This window comes from Gouania willdenowi, chromosome 11 (genome assembly GCF_900634775.1).
Source record: "Gouania willdenowi chromosome 11, fGouWil2.1, whole genome shotgun sequence".
NCBI lineage: Eukaryota > Metazoa > Chordata > Actinopteri > Blenniiformes > Gobiesocidae > Gouania > Gouania willdenowi.
Genome location: NC_041054.1, coordinates 1623430 through 1639783, shown reverse-complemented (window position 1 = coordinate 1639783; position 16354 = coordinate 1623430). Strand labels below are relative to the sequence as shown.

Below are 16354 nucleotides of genomic sequence, written 5' to 3'. Positions count from 1 at the left end.
ATGTTTCGATCATTATTAACTTGAATGCGAACCTGCAGCATCTCATTGTGCGACATCACAGCGCCCTCTAGCTGCTGAGAGGCTGATGCATCTGAAACATCTTCTGGTCTGGACCCCGTCCCACTGCTGGGGGGCTGTTGCTGGTTGAGGGAGGAGAGCTCACTGAGGAGGGAGTCGATCTGGATCTGGGTTTCCTGTAGATCCTCCACAGCTTTGGCCTGCAGAGGAAACATTTAAATCACGTAAAACCAGACAAATTAGGCGATTATGTCCATACTACCCTTCAGTGTTTTTTATTACTATTATTTATTTGGTTGATTTACTTATTTTTAATTCAATTTAAAAAAAAAATTGAGATTTTGAATTTTTTAATTAATACATAATATCACATAATTAGATATACAGTGTAGGATGAAGCATACAACTTATAGAGCTTAAATAATATATTTTTTTCAAAATAAAACACTACACACAATCTCAAATAACTGTATTCTCTACTTTTCACTTTTTCAAATATAATTCTAGTTAAAATAAAATGCAGTATAAATAAATACCGGCTAGAGTAGAGCACAGTATTCTTTGTTCATCACGCAGCAGGGAAATTTACTGACTGACTACTCTGTATTTGTAACGCAGTATAACAAACATGATCAAAAAACTAATTTTAGAGAAAAAAAAAGTATCTGGGGTCACGGCAAGAAAAAGGTTGTGAACCACTGCTTTAAAACCTTTGATAATCTCACCCTCTGCGTGTTCTGCTGTAGCATTGTGTTGATGACTGAGTCCAGTTCAGACACAGACGTGTTGCTGGAGTCCCTCAGGGCGTCGTACTGCTCCTTCATCTTAGCTAGCGCCCCCTGCAATCGGATCCTCTCCTCTGGGCTCAGGTTCTCTCCTCGCTCTGACAGAAACTCCTCCACTGAGCGGATGGCCTCGGATATGCCCTCGCTTTTATTCTGAAGGTCTTTCTGGACTTCCTACAGAGGAGGAAAGTCACATGTTAGTACACCAACACTTAAACTGATTACAGTGATGACATTTACATTAAATCATACTGTTAAAGGACAAGAAGACACGGTATTAGTCCCACAATAAGAGGATTGTGTCATTACAGCAGCAGAGAAAAGGTGACAAATAAAAGAAACAATGTAAATGTTGCTAAGTTATATCACACACTTGACTAAACCTGGAGCGTCATACATGATCTTCTGATGCAATTTAGGTTCGTTACTGGTTCTCTTTATGCCTGATATGGGCAACTGGTGGCCCAGGGGCCACATGTGGCCCTCTGTGTAAAACACACAAAAAAACTTCAAAAACAAACAAAAGGACAAAAAAATAAACAAAATTTTAAAAATACACAGAAATTATTCAAAACATACAAAATGACAAAAAATAAATGAAATTCCTCGAAAAACACAAAATAACAAAAACACACAAATTAACTCCAAAAACTCAAGAAACGACAACAAAAACACACTACAGAATTCCAAAACACACAAAACAACTCCAAGAATATACAAAACGGCAACAAAAACACACAATATGGCAACAAAAAACACACGAAAGAATACAAAGAATATAAAGAATACACGAAACACTAAATACACAAAGTACTTATACCTAAATGACAGAAAAATATACAAAACAACAACAAAAACAACTAAACCCTTTGTTATTTGCTGCTGTAATGCTCAGATTGGTCATTATTCTAAATGCTGACATGAATTCTAAAAATGTGGCGCTCAGAACAGACATTCATAGTTTTCGTGGTCCTCATTGTGATAAAAGTTGATCACCACCAAGCATGTGTTTCTCATCTTAAACCCAGGGCTGACGTTTCCTACCTTTAGTTTCTTCTGCTTTTGCTGCAGGACGTCCACGTCATCTGACTGTGTTCCACCTCTCTGATTGGCCAGGAGACCTGCAGCTCCGGCCAACCACGTGGTGAGCCCTTCAAGTTTCTGGGAACATTCGTCTTTCTGCTGCTGAACGAGCTAAAAGGAGAAGAAAAAAAGACATGAACAACCACCCTCTGAAACACTGCTGTGCACACTGTGCAAAGCTTTGAGCAGATTGTGTCCAGAGCTCACACACTAGCACACACACACACACACACACAAAGAAAGACACACACAGTGTTTTTGTATTTAATATTCAACCTGTTGGTCAAAGAAGAACAAACAACATTCATTAAGCTGCTGTTTTTGGAAGAACAACAGCGAGAGCTTTCAGATCTTTACTACCGTCACACGAGCTCTTTCCTTCAGAGTTGATCTGGAACATCAAGGCAAACACGTTAATACGACACGCTTACAGAGACATGCAGAGAGCGGAGTGACCACAGTGTGACTCTGCAGCAGCTGAGTGAGAAAGTGAGCTTTAATGTGTTCATGTTAGTGAGAAACATACAGTATATTACATTATTCACCCTTTAGGCACCATATCACCCTTTAAACACTCCATATGCTGCTTTCTAGCACTTGTTTTTCTCAATGTAATGTATTTATTCATGACTCCAAAAACACAGAAAATGACAGAAAAATACATAAAACGACAACAAAAATATACAAAAATGACTAAAAATACAACAAATTGCACAATTACACAAAATGAATAAAAAAACATACAAAATGTAATACACAAAAAAGACAACAAAAATAAGCAAATCTTAATTTAAAAAAAAAAAAAAAAAAAAACACAAAATGACTCGTGTAACACAAAACAAAAATATATAGAACAATAAAAACTATTTAGTGCAACAATAAAAATATTCAAAATGACTCCAAAACAACAAAAAAAAACACACAAAAATGACTCAAAAAACACAAAATGACTCAAAATGTACAACAGATACACTAAAACTGCAAAAATACACACAATGATTACAAAAAACCATACAAAATGACAGACATACAGGGAAATGATAAAAAATATTTTTTCTTTAAATGATAAAATGATCCTGAAGAGAACTGACACATAGTGGGAAAAGTTGATATGAAACATATTTTTATAATTGTTAACTACGTGTGTGTAAGCCATAGAACTGTAACATGGTTCCACAGGTTTGCATTTAATTCAATTTAGCTTTCATAGAATTTCCATACTAATTACAATTACAAAGTTAATTATCTGAACTTAAATTACAATTCAATCATGATTTACAACGTGATGCAAATAAAGGGAAACTGTGAAGTTGATTATGCTAATATTATATTAATATTTTAGTTTCCTATTGAACATTTTGGTGCCTAAGGGGTTAATAACATCACTAAGATCAGTTAAGTGTGAGAAAGCGTTAGCGCAGTTAAAAGCTGCGAGAGCTTCAGCTTTTCATGTCTTCTCCCAAACCTCTCTCTCCCTCTGCTTCTCGCGCTCCTTCTCCTCCTCCCTCAGCCTCTGCCGGCGCTCCCTCTCCTCCTCCCTCTCCCTCTGGGCAGAGAGGGTGTCGGCCCAGGCCTGGGATCTCCCCGACGCTCCGTGGAAGGACCTCTGCAGCTGCTGAAGCTGACCCAGCAGCTGCCTGCTCTGCTCCGGGGACAAGTCCTGAGCTCGCTCTGAGATCAGCAGCTGGATGTCGAACGCTATACCGCTGACCTCAGCCGAACGGGAGTTCAGGGAGGACTGGAGGTCCTGAGAAATTAAATAAGAAGGAAAACATCATTGGAGCTGAAGGAGAAATTAATTACTGTACTAGCATTGTTTTTGAGGTTTGCACTGTTCACTTCAATATTCTGTATTTCATACTTTGTTGAGTAATTGTAAAAAACTAATTTCCCTCACAGGAATAAATAAACAGAGATAGATAAACACCTCCTGGCCTTGGTCTGGAGCTTGGTCTTGGTCTCACTTAATTTGATATTCATTTTTATCTTTATATTGGTATGGTCATGCCTCAGTTTTGGTCTTCCTAATTTTGACTTTGTTTCAACCTGGTCTTGACAAGGTCTTGGATCTTGAGTATGTTTTGCCTCGTTCTTGATCTTGGTCTTGTTTTTGTCTTGCTTCAGTCTTGGTTTTGCTTTTGTTTAGTCTCGATTTTGTCTTGGTCTTGTTTTGGTCTTTCCTCAGTCTAGGTCTTCCAGATCTTGACTTGGTTTTTTACCTCATCTTGCCTCATTCTTGGTCTTGTGTTGGTCTTGCCTCTGTTTTGATCTTGCTTCAGTCTTGGTCTTGGTTTGGTCTTACCTCTGTCTTGATCTTGGTCTTGTTTGGGTCTTGCCTCTGTCTTGATCTTGTTTCAGTCTTGGTCTTGCTTCTGTCTTGATCTTGGTCATGGTTTTGGTCTTGCTTCAGTTTTGTATTGGTCTTGTCTCGGTTTTGTGTTGGTCTTTTCTTGGTTTTGTCTTGGGCTTGATTTAGCCCTGGTATGGTCTTGTCTAATCTGGTCTTATCTTAAACTTTTCTTGGTCTCGTCACTAAAAAGATCGCCTGATTCTTCTAGCTGAATATCTTTTATAAGACTCCACAGATTAAAGGTTTTGATGATGATAGATGTACATTAGAATGTTTTTTTCTTCATACTTAGACTCACCTTGCACAGTTTGAGCTGCTGTGTGAGCTGATGAGAACTTTGTTCTTTCTCTGTGTTATCCATTCCTGCCAATCCTCTGTCCATCTGAACCTGAGTGTCGCCCAGCCAGGAGAGAAGCTTCTCCACTCGCTGTTCCAGAGACATCTGCTCTGCTAACACAGCATCCTGAAGAAACACATGCACAACCTCTATAAGCAAGGCTCCGCCCACTGTGTGAAGAAACAGCTCAATAAATAAAAATAAATTCAATTAAAAATATAAAGAATTTGATATATTAAGTACCAGTGATAATACATAAAACAAATGTGAAAAAAATCATAAAAGAAATGTAAAAACATTTAATAAAACATTATTTAACTATCACTTTTTAGAATAATAAAGACCATTAGAAATGAAAGATAAAAATTATATAGACAAACAAGCAAAACAAACAAACAGAAAAAACTTATTGCAAAAAACCCCAATTACATTATAGGAAAAATGTTTAGAATAAAACAAAAACAAAAATACAAAACTATAATAAAAGAAGTACCATAGACAATATATTCATTATATTATAAATTTACAACTAAACATTCAATAACGAGTAGTGTAAATGATATATGGCGATACATTGAAATAAATAAATATAACAGCACAAAATAAACACCTTTAGAAAAAAAGAGCAAATAAATAAATAATTAACGGTACAATATAGAAAGCATTTTATACAAAAATCTAATCAAATTAAACTATTTCACAGAATAATTTTATTTTACAGAACATGTAGAATAGTTACCCTGTGTGCGTCTCGGCGGTCTTTCAGACTTTGCAGAGTGCCTTCAGAAAGCTCTCTGGCAGTCTCGTATCCTCGAGCCAAGCTCTTCTTGTCCTTCTCCAGAGCTAGCAGGAGCTGTGGAGGAGCGTCTTTACCTTTGGGTTTTAACAGTTGCTCTGCAGCTTCCATCTGCTTGTTGACCTCAGGCTCTAAATCACGCAACTCTAAGTCCAGAGCCTGAGAAACACGGAGGAACACAGAACACAAAGTAATCCATTATCGCTAAAGCTAACCGACCACAGCGTTGTAAACGCTAAACAAATAGTGTCTATATTTCACCTCTGTCTGTCTGATGATGTCATCCAATGCAATGAGGCTGCGGCCAGCTGATTGGTGCTGCTGCTGCTTCAGTCGGACCTCTATGTGTCTCAGCATTGAGACCAAGGCTACAATTTGCTGGTCGTGCTCTAAGCACTCCTGACGTAACAATGACGACTTTGGAGACACAAAAAACAATTAAAACAGTCAAATTTAGCAAAAACCACATTTTTCAACATCATTCCAATGCCTGATTCGTACCTTTTGAGCGATGGCTGCCTTGTTTGGTGCCCTGAGCTCTTCCTCATCCTTTCTCCAACTCTTGGTGGTCGTGTCAGACTCAGAGACTAGGGCTACACCAGACTGAGCTGAAACATCTTGTGACAGGAGAGGTGCTGCTTCTGCAGGATCCTTATTCTCTTGTGGCTTTGTAATAGGTGTGGACTCGGGTAGTGTAGGGGTCTCATCTTTGGCGAGTTTTTTCTTCTTGCGTCCTTTTGGAGCCGATTTTCCTGGAAGTGGAACAGCAGCTATAGAGTCCTTGGGGGAATGGATATTGAGTCTGGTTTTGTCAGCTTCTGTCGTTTGTGACTGTAACTGTTCTTTAACAACAGATGGGAGCTCCTCCTGAACAGGAAAACCAGTTTTTGGAGTTTGTTGTAAAGACAATGAATGCTGCAGACTATTTTCTGCTGTTTGACTATCGTCTTTTGAGAGGGAAACTTCTTTGTCCTTAACATCTGAGAGGCTGATGTCCTTGTCATTGGAAGAACCTTGCATTGTTTCATCCAACTGCTTCTCTTTAGACAAATTTGAGCTTTCCATATCTGAGATTGCCGAAGCTGACATCAACTTCTCATTCGTCAGCCCTGGAGTGGTCTCAGGCCCAGGTTGGTGTATCAGTTTGGCTTTCTTAAACTTCTTACTTGGCTGGACTTCTTTGGACTGTGCTGACAAAGCAGAGGTGGCATCTTTCAAAACGTTTTCCTTCTTTTTTGTGGACACCTCAGGAAATTTTACCTCAGATTCCTCTTTGACCAACGGTTTCTGACCATTTTCTACCTTTGCCACTTTTGTTTTGTCTACTTTGACACTGGTCTGTCCTCCTTGATCTTTTAGTGAACCCTTGGGTTTCTTGGCGGCATTCATCTTCTTTTCTCCATTCTTTGCTGGCAAAGTTTTTGATGATTCACCTTTGACACATTCACCTTGACCCTCCTTCTTCCAAACTTCCTTTTGCAGCATTTTCAGCTCCTCTGCAGCTTGCTTCTCACTTACTCCTTTTTCAAAAACCTTTTTAAGTATACCCTCTTTAGCTTTCAGTATCAAGGCTGCTTTCTCATCTTCAGGAAGAGATGACTTCTCAGGCAATTCTTGTTCATGAACCTTCTTGGCCTCTTGATCTTCCTCCAGTTGCTCTTTTTCCTGCTCCCCTCTTTCAATAACCTTCTTCAATGATAACGTCCCTCCAAATGGATCTTTTACTGCTTCCATGATGGATGGTAAAACTCCCTCTTCTTGACCTGTAACCTTTATTGGTTCACACAGGTTTGGTGACTCAAGTTTACTTTCTTTTGATTGCACTTCAGTTTCTGCACTGCCCTGTTGGATATTGGATGGATGCATTTCTTTTCCTTTCACTTTCTTTCTCTTTTTCTTTTTGGTTTGGCTTTCCGATTGCTTTACTATATCTGACTGACCTGAATGTTCAACACTAACGGTAGTTTTTTCCTCTACGTCCAAGCTTTCTAAAGATGTCTTTTCCTTTTCCACAGCCTGCTCGATTTGAACATCCTCTCTCTGCATCACCTTTTCAATCTTTTTACCTTCTTCTTCACTTTCCTTTGACAGGTCATTTTGAGCTACGTTTCCCTCGTCCTTTATGATCAATAGTTGGTGCTCATCCTGGAGCCTCAACTTCTTCTCTGCATCACCCATCTGTTTCTCATGGACTCCTTTTCTGACCTCTATCTGTGAGTGTCTGTCAGTTTGATGGATTATTAACTGACTTGACTCTTCAGCAGGACCTCCGAAAATGTCCTCTTTTGTCTTTTGGACCATTTGACTCTCACCTACCACTACTTCCTCTACAGACTCCTGTGGTGAAGCAATCTCTTTTATGGCCTGTTGGATCCGTTTTTCGATGTTACTTGCAAACTTAGACAAAACGTCCATTGAGTTGTCAATCGCAGTGACAGACTTTTCCTCTGTTGATTCATCAGTGTCTACCATTTGGTCAGTTAACAAAGACTGATTTGAGACCACTGTTACAGTTTTCTCATTCTTGTGTGAGACTTTGTAAACACTCTGAGGCATTTCCATGCTTGCATCAGGCCAGTTTGCTGGACTGCTTGAGCTCGAAGCCAACAATGTAGCAGCTGGGGGAGTGCAGGAGTCGTTTGATGAGGGAACAGGAGTTGAGCTGTCTTCGCTACTCTCACGCTCCACAGACCCAACTATTACCTGAATCTCAGAGGCCACATCTCTAGATATCAGTCCAGCTGCAATTGCATCTTTCAGTGTTGGCACTCTCAGTCCTGTCAGAGGATCAACTAAACCACCATTCAAAAACTGGTTGGTGGCAATTTCTTTGACCATTTCGTCTCCAACTAAGCCTTTACTTGATGCGTTGGGTAGAGAAACTCTTTCTCCTGTGCTGATGTCAATGATACCACCAGTGTCTGCTTGACTTTGAAGAAGTCTTAGTGCTGGCACCGGATCTACTTTCTTTAGTGTTACCGCTTCATGTAGAGTCAAAGTTGAGTTTGTTTGTTCATCACAAATACCTTGGAAAGGTTTAACTTCCAAAAAGCGCTTACCAGATTCAATATCTATCTTACCCTGATTTACAAGTTCTGAATAAGGCACGATGCGGGCTGTTTTGGGGTCAAGCACGTCTTGTGTTTCTGTGGGAGAAGACATGATTTCTGAAGCTACATTTTCATCTAGAAGACCTTTGGAAACAGCCTCTGTCAATGTCAGTTTACGCTCACTGTCAGGATCTGAAATAGCACCTGTTGTGGCTTGCAAAATAACAGCTTCTGAGTTTCTTGACGGGCCGACCATTCCACGATATACCCACTCTAGTTCTTCTAGCCCAGGGGCAATGGATCGATCCACTAATCCTCGATCAACAGCATCACAGACCGGAAGCCTGATTCCTGATGCATGGTGTATTATTCCACCTTCAGCCACCTGCCTAGACAACACCTGATAAGCCACCTCTGATTTGATTAACCCTTTCTGAATTGCTTGCTCCAGGGCAATGGGAGATTTTGACCCAGGGTCAACTATGCCTTCCATCTGTAGCTGTAAAGTGGCTTTCTTTAGGGATGCTGATGAATCTGTATCCTTTCCCTTGTATGCTTTCTCTAAAGCAGTCAGTTTTTCTGCTTGAGCCTTATCGATCAGTCCGAGGTTTGCGGCTAAAGTAACTGAAACTTTCTTGTCTCTACGCAGGTCAACTATTCCTCCAGAAGACACCTGTGCCTCGAGAAGCCGAGCAGCCGTGTTAGGGTCGATCAAACCCTTCTGAGCAGCCTCTCTTACCCCACGGATCTGCCCTTTCTCCACATCCATTACACCGGACAGGGTTTTGTCCGACTTTAAGACACTCCACATTAAATCTTCATCAAGCAATCCTTCCTGCATGACTTCCTCCATGCTGAGTGACTCACTGTTGCGCGCATCTATGAAACCTCCAAACAGACCTGCCTGAGCCATTAACTTTACTGCCGTGTGGCCCTGAAGGACACCCTGAGCTACTGCCTCATCTGGCAGCAGCTTTTCTCCTTCATCCGTCAACAAACCTCCCTGTCTGAGCTCTGACACTAACCTCTTCAACTCAGCATTGTCTTCTTCAGAATCCATGGACATACTTTGCTGAGTTTGATCATCACTTTCTCCTGAAATGGGCTCTGAAAGCTTTTTGCCTTTGACCTTTTCATTGACTAGTGATATTTTAACTGTATTTTCATCTCCATTAGTTGGTTTAAACACAGTCTTGGAAGCCTCGTCCAAGATTGTTGTTGCATCTTGCTTGTGATCCTTTTCTGACACTATTACACTTATGGTGCTGGATACTTCTTTTTGTCTTTTTACTTTTGCATCAGGGACTGAACCACTTTCCAAAAATGACACCAAACTGAGTTTTGAGGTGTTTTCCTCATTACAAATTTCTGCTGGACTGCCTGAACCTAAAACCTCGAAATGACCGCAGGCTGCCGTTTCACCAATAATATCTGTAGCCTTATCTCGTTTGTCACTCAATTCATTATCTGCCAAACTAGACTTCCCACGTGTTTGTGACACTTTCTGTTTCTCGGTTTCATTAGAAACTAGGTCAGTAGCCTTCACCATTGCTATCAGCTCAGGGTTGAGTAACACCAACCGTTTTCCAGAGTAAGCATCTATGTAGCTGGAAGTGTTTAGGTAAAAAACCAGCTTGTCTTTGGCTTGCTGTCTAGGATCTGTCCAATCCTCAGTGGGCCATATAAAGCTTGCAGAGGACGTTGTTGGTAGAGATAAAGGTAGAGAGGAGCTACTGGATCTCTTTCTGTGTTGGTTCAGAGGTAAGGAGTCTGATAGGTTTGTGGCGACCTGAAAGTCTGGAATGTGGATGTCTTTGAGAAGCCTGACTACAGTGGGCTCGAGGACCTTTTCAGCAGCCTGGTTTAAGGGCAGCACCTCTAAAGTTTCAGGGTTGTAGAGAGCGCCAATGGAGTGTCGCTGCCGAAGGATTTTTCTTGCTAGTTCTCCTGAGATTCCTCCTTGTTGGACGGCTTCAGCAATGGTTAGTATTTCTCCAGTTTCTGGCCAAAGCAAACCAGTGAAAGCACACTGAGTGTCAAGGACAAGCAGGGCTAAACGGGGAGAAAGAAGATCCCTCTGAATACCCTGCTCTAAATCTACACGTTCTCCAGTGAAAGGGTCAAGGATGCCTCCATTTTGCAGTTGTCCTGCTAACATTTCACAGGCCAAATCCTGATCCAGGAGTCCATGACGAACAGTCTCATCAATTGTGAGTCGGTGGCCAGACCGTGGGTCGGTAATGCCGCCAGCACATAGCTGAGCCTCAAGAAGGCGTACTGCAACATTCCGATCAATCAGTCTTTCTTGAACTGCGCGGAAAATGCCAACTTTTTTCCCAGATCGGAGAAGAACCGTTCCCCCAGGTTGCTGTTTGACAGGAAGTAGGAGACCAAAGTCATCATTGATGACACAGCGCTGCCGTAGCTCAGATAAATCAACCTTTTCTGCAGTGTTTGGATCTATAAGATCTTTATGGTGTTTCCTGGACTGAAGGTTTGTAAAAATCTGATGAGACAGAAGTCCTTTTTCTCTAGCTTGCTCTAAACTCATTAGTGTCCCAGTAGAATCTCTCAGGCCATCAGTGCTCATCTGGAGTTGAAGAATACGCAGTCCGACCTCTTCTGTGATGACCCCCAACTCCATGGCTGCAGCTACAGGCAGCACAGCAGATTTCTGCTTATCCTCAGACTTTGAATTCTCCACCAAACGCATGGCGTGCTCAATTCCAGAGAGAGAACGTCTGGTACGGGCATCAATTAGTCCTTGAGTTAAACCTTGTTCTAGTGAGAGATGGACAGGTGAGTCCGGTTGGAGAAGCCCACCAGTAATGAGCTGGGCCTGCAACAGTGCAAAGCAGGTCTCCTGGTCAATAAGACCATTGTGGGCTGCTTTGAAAACTGGGAACAGTTCCACTGTTCCAAGGTCGATCACTCCAGCAATGACACATGGGATCTACAGGGGAAACAAAACAGGATTTCAGAAATCATTCCAGTAAAAATGTAATATAGATCTTTGAAATCAGAAATAGTACAGTAGTGGTTAGTACAGTATATCAAACTACAGGACTGGACTACAAACGGACATTATGAAGAGAATGAAAGATTCAGTGTTACCAACTGTGTTTTATTTTTTAATGTGCTCAATTTAAGTCAAATTTGAAAAAAATTAAAATAAAAAATTGGAAAAATGTGTCCACTAGACTTTTAACTAATTTTCAAATGGACCTAAAACTAGCAAATTTGATTACTTTTCGGAAATTTAAAAAGACAGAAAAAAACATTTACCTTCTTTTTTGGAATTATCCAAAGTTCCACTATTTGTCTCTTTTATTATAGGAATAATTTATTGTGTGTGTTGTAACTATTTACGTGCTGCCATCTTGGAGAGGTCACTCATGAAAAAGAGGTTTCAATATTATTAAGTTTTTGTCTGGTAAAAAAAAATCAGATTGATTAATTGTTTGATTAATTATAGTGAAAGACGATGATATATGACATTCAGTATTAAATGTAGTGTGTGCTTAACCTTTGGTTCCTAATTGTGATACCTCTTTCATAAACAATAAGGAGTGGCAATATCATCTTGTATGAGGTGTAAGTTGATAACCAATCATGAACAGAAGATGTGCAAGGGATCATGGGGACTGTAGTTTTTATTTATGTACATTCAGCTAGGAGTGCTAGATATTTAGATACTGCTAGGAATTTAGCTAAATCTGAAGCGAAGTTGGCAACACTGGAAGGATTAGTAAAATGACTTGAAAATACTAAATTTGTCATTTTATAGTATTTTAATAACTAAGCATTGTCATACTTACCATTGCTAGCCAAAAAGAAGCCATAAACATGCAACAAAGCAAATTAAAACCAGGAGTATAAAGAAAAGCAGAACATATGAGCACATAATAATAAAAGTGAGGTAAAAAAAGAAGAAGAAAAAACTCTTAGCCAAGAGAAAGAGACAGTGAGCATTACTTACCGTGCGGGCGTGTCCTGCTGTGCACACACAAACTGGCAGGCTTATGACAGCTTGGCGGAGCGAGGCGCGACAGGTGAGAAGCTGATTGTTAGCGTTGTGCATGCCACACTTCACTCTGACACGAAGGCTGCATCACAATAGTCCCTTTTATCTCCTTTCCTATCCACTTTTCTTTAACTCCAAAAGTGTTTAAGTGACGGCCATGATAAGGAGCATTCCAGTCTCTCAAAGCTAAGGAAAGGAAGCTCAACGCTTGCTTGATAACCTAATTTAGGCTAGAAAACACTGATGCATCCTTTACCAAAGGAGACCAGATTATGATGACCCACAATTCCTTGCGGCACACAACATTTAAAGGTACACGCTCATTTCCTAGACTAAAGGAGGTTATAAAGGAAGATTGAGCCTCCTTTCCTTTGTTTTTAGAGAACTGGAACGCTCCTTTATTATGGCCGCCACTTAATCACTTCCGGGAATTACGCACCTTGTAACTCAAGCTAACTCTGCTTTGACCCTAGAAACTAGCAGAAAACAACTGAACCAAGACTATCTGATGATGTTTTATTTTGGTTCAGACATCCCTGTGAAGGTAGCTTCACATTATACCATTTTCTAATCGTCACTGGCTAAATATCGCTGTCTGTTTTCCGAGCTCTCTCGTCCACGACTCTCCTTTGGCAGCTGTTAGTGATTGTCAAGCAAAATGCTGGTTTAGGGTTTCACACATTAATAGTATGCATTAGAACAAACACTGGACATCTCGGTCGCACACACACACGTACACAATCATGTGATCTGGACACAACATGCTCAAATGGTGAAGTGAGGGTTTTGCATAGCTGGCCTTTGACACGCTTATAATCCAAAAATAATGTTTTTCCAACGTTAGAAACAACACCTTTAAATATGGCTAAAACTCTGAGATTCAGTAGCTAATATACAATGAAAATATGTGAAATACTCAGATATTCAATCAATATTTGACAATGTGTAACATTTGAAAAAAATACTGGAGAAAAAAAAAGAGCTAATGATGGTTTATGCTAGCTAAATGGTTTATGCTAGCTAAATGGAGAAATGAAGGGCAACTTAAAAAGTGAAATGTAATGTGTTGAGGACTGATGTTATATTACAACTCTTTAAAAACAGCATTATGTGCATTACATTTGTAGAAGTGAGTGTATCCTCTACACACACAGACTTCTAGAATGCAGCTACATGCTACTAGCTACTCAGCACCACTACTGAGGCCATTAAAACCCATGTTAGCAGTTTAGCAGGTGTATTTTCTGATGATGATGATGATGATGATGAAGATTCAGGTGGTGTTAATGACATGATGGCAGACTTTAGGTGCACGTGGTGATGTGTTCATGCCGTGGTCCTGTTCAGACAGTGGAGGCATTTAGCCACTTTATCATAATGATGGTAGCTAGCAAAATTTAAGTAGCTCAAATGTACAGTATGTGTATCGTTTCATTTTATTTTGGGGAAGGGGGAGCATATCCCCCTCTCCAGTGGTCAAAAGTTTTCATTACAGTTTACCCAGAATTATTTCGACTGCTATAATTCAAGCATATTACCGTAATTTCCGGACTATAAACCGCTACTTTTTTCTCACGCTTTGAACCCTGCGGCTTAAACAATGACGTGACTAAATTGTGGATTTTTCCCGGTTTTATAAGCTTCATGCTGCCACAAAATTGAGCTCTGTCACATTAGACCAGGTGGAACAATGAACTTGTGAACATTAAATTGTTTTTGCTAACACAGAATCATTCTGATCACTAATTTTGTCATGATGCACACTGCCTCGTCATAGCAACGACGCGGAGAAATGTTGTCAGAGAGAGAGCGAGAGAGAGAGCGCCCTCTGCAGCAGCACCAGTGTGGATGCAGTAAATCAGCCAGTTTGTAATAGAAGAATAAACAGAATAAAGTTGTTAAACCACAGCGTTAGGTTTGTTCAGGATTGATCGTTGCTATGGACTCTGAGGCTGATGGAGACGCTTCCGTAAGGAGGACGGACAGACGAGATCAGAACATCCTGGATACATGCTGTATCCAGGATGTTCTGATCTCCACTCCGTCGACAGTAAAAATCAGCCAGATTGTAATAGTAACATAACAGCATGAAGTTAACAAATCACCATGTTGGATTCCTTCAGAAGCGATCGCGTCTGTATTCTGACTCAGAGTCCAAGTCGCTGTGATTGCTCCGCGGTAGTTCACGGTCAGAAGAGCGGACGAAGCAGTGTATCAGTCTGGTTCCAGTAAAAAGTGACCATAGAAAGCTGTAAATAGACTGATATGTAGACGTGGAGCAGTGAGGAGGAGATTTCATGTAGTAAAGGAAACTTATCAGTTGAAACACGGGCCCTTCTGTGAACCCAAACCTGAGTACAGCAGCCCGCCTACCTGCTCATTCTGATTGGCCGAGTTGTCTGACGGGCACCCTCATCAGCCAATAGGGTGCGGCCTAAGTCAGGCTGCGGCATTTGTGTGGATTTTTCTTTAATAATTGCTAAATTACTGTAATGCGGCCAATAAAACAGTGCGCTTTATAGCCCGGAAAGTACGGTGCTGTTTGTTTCATGACACTGATGTTAGCTTTACCACAGTTGTGTAGAATAAGTTTTCAGTGAAATGATCCCAAACTTTTGAGACTTTAGGTTGGTTCTTCTTCTGTTCCGCAATTCTTCTTCACAATGTATACGGCGCAGCAACATTGCACCCAGCAGTTAATGTATGGTACTGCAGCAAAAATGAAGCAGAAAGTGGCCGACGGTCTGATTTTATCATGAATTTACAACATTAAATGACACGTTGAGGCAAATTTTTGCCATCATCATTATCAATTATGTTACTAATCATTTTTGCATTATTGTACATGTTATCTTGAGATGGTCTTACACAAAAACTAACTGGTAAAAAGAAATATCTTATCCGACAAAAAATAAAATATAAAATATATTTTATCTTTAGATTTCAGTTTTTTCCTTCATTTAAAAAAAATTATATTTAATGCATCTCCAATGTGCAAGAGTGCATCACTCCAGGAGAGGAGCTGGAATTAAAGTTGCTCGTGTATATTACATTATGGACACATCTGTCTGAACAGGCTCTGTGATGTTTATTTGATCAAACCAGTGAGTGAGTGAGTGTTTTCCATCAATGACACGTTTTGTGAACAAACAAACATGCGGTGACCAACACAGGACCTGCTGCTTAGCGCGGATGTGCGCACACACAAAAAGCCTGGTTTGTGTGTGTAGGCTGAAGACCGTTTCTGTCTATAGGCAACCCCTCTGCAGCTGCTGCATGTTTATACCTTTCTTTCCTCCTCTTTGGCCAGCTGCTGCTCTAGCTGCTGCAGCTGTTGGCTGGAGATGTCGCACATCTGGTTGTAGGTGGTCGTCAGCTCGTCCAGCTGTGCCTCCACTTGGGCGCGCTCCTCCTGGGACAGCCTGGACACATTCATTCATACAGGTATTGTTTTGATAGGCTTTTATTGACTAAATTCATCTGGATGTTTCATGGATTTTGATCATATATATATACCTTATTATATTTCTATTATATTTATCTCATAACTTTTAATCAATTATTAGGCACTGTGGTCACTTTTGTCCCATCACTTAATTAACCTCCTTATAATTAGGCAAAAACCGAAAAAAAAAAAAAAAAACAGCGTGGAACCTCTCAATGCACGAGTTCTCGGTATACCTATAGTACTGATGCACAGACCACAACAAGAAACAAGAGAACCAGAGAAGAAGTCGTTGCTGTGCTTTGTGGGCATTAATTTTAGTTTAAATAATAACAATGTATGGAAAACAAAAGCCCAGTTGTGTGCAAATTGTGCAAAAAAGTGTTTGTTGATCACCAGAGCTCTACTAATCTAGCACCTCATGCTAAACATGTAGCGGCTAGCACCTCAATGCTAAACATGCGGC

General features: G+C 40.4%; 1 protein-coding gene across 1 annotated transcript in view; it reads right to left on the bottom strand.

Annotated features, from left to right (window-relative positions):
- macf1a (microtubule actin crosslinking factor 1a) overlaps positions 1-16354 on the bottom strand; it is a 229607-nt gene that overhangs the window by 85975 nt on the left and 127278 nt on the right. Inside the window, exons 36-44 of the mRNA XM_028461883.1 lie at positions 15730-15865; positions 5871-11372; positions 5631-5786; positions 5313-5528; positions 4535-4699; positions 3352-3633; positions 1848-1997; positions 744-977; positions 33-218 (exon numbers count right to left, since the gene is read on the bottom strand). Coding sequence (XP_028317684.1) covers positions 33-218; positions 744-977; positions 1848-1997; positions 3352-3633; positions 4535-4699; positions 5313-5528; positions 5631-5786; positions 5871-11372; positions 15730-15865 — 7027 coding nt within the window. The remainder of the gene's footprint in view (positions 1-32; positions 219-743; positions 978-1847; positions 1998-3351; positions 3634-4534; positions 4700-5312; positions 5529-5630; positions 5787-5870; positions 11373-15729; positions 15866-16354) is intronic.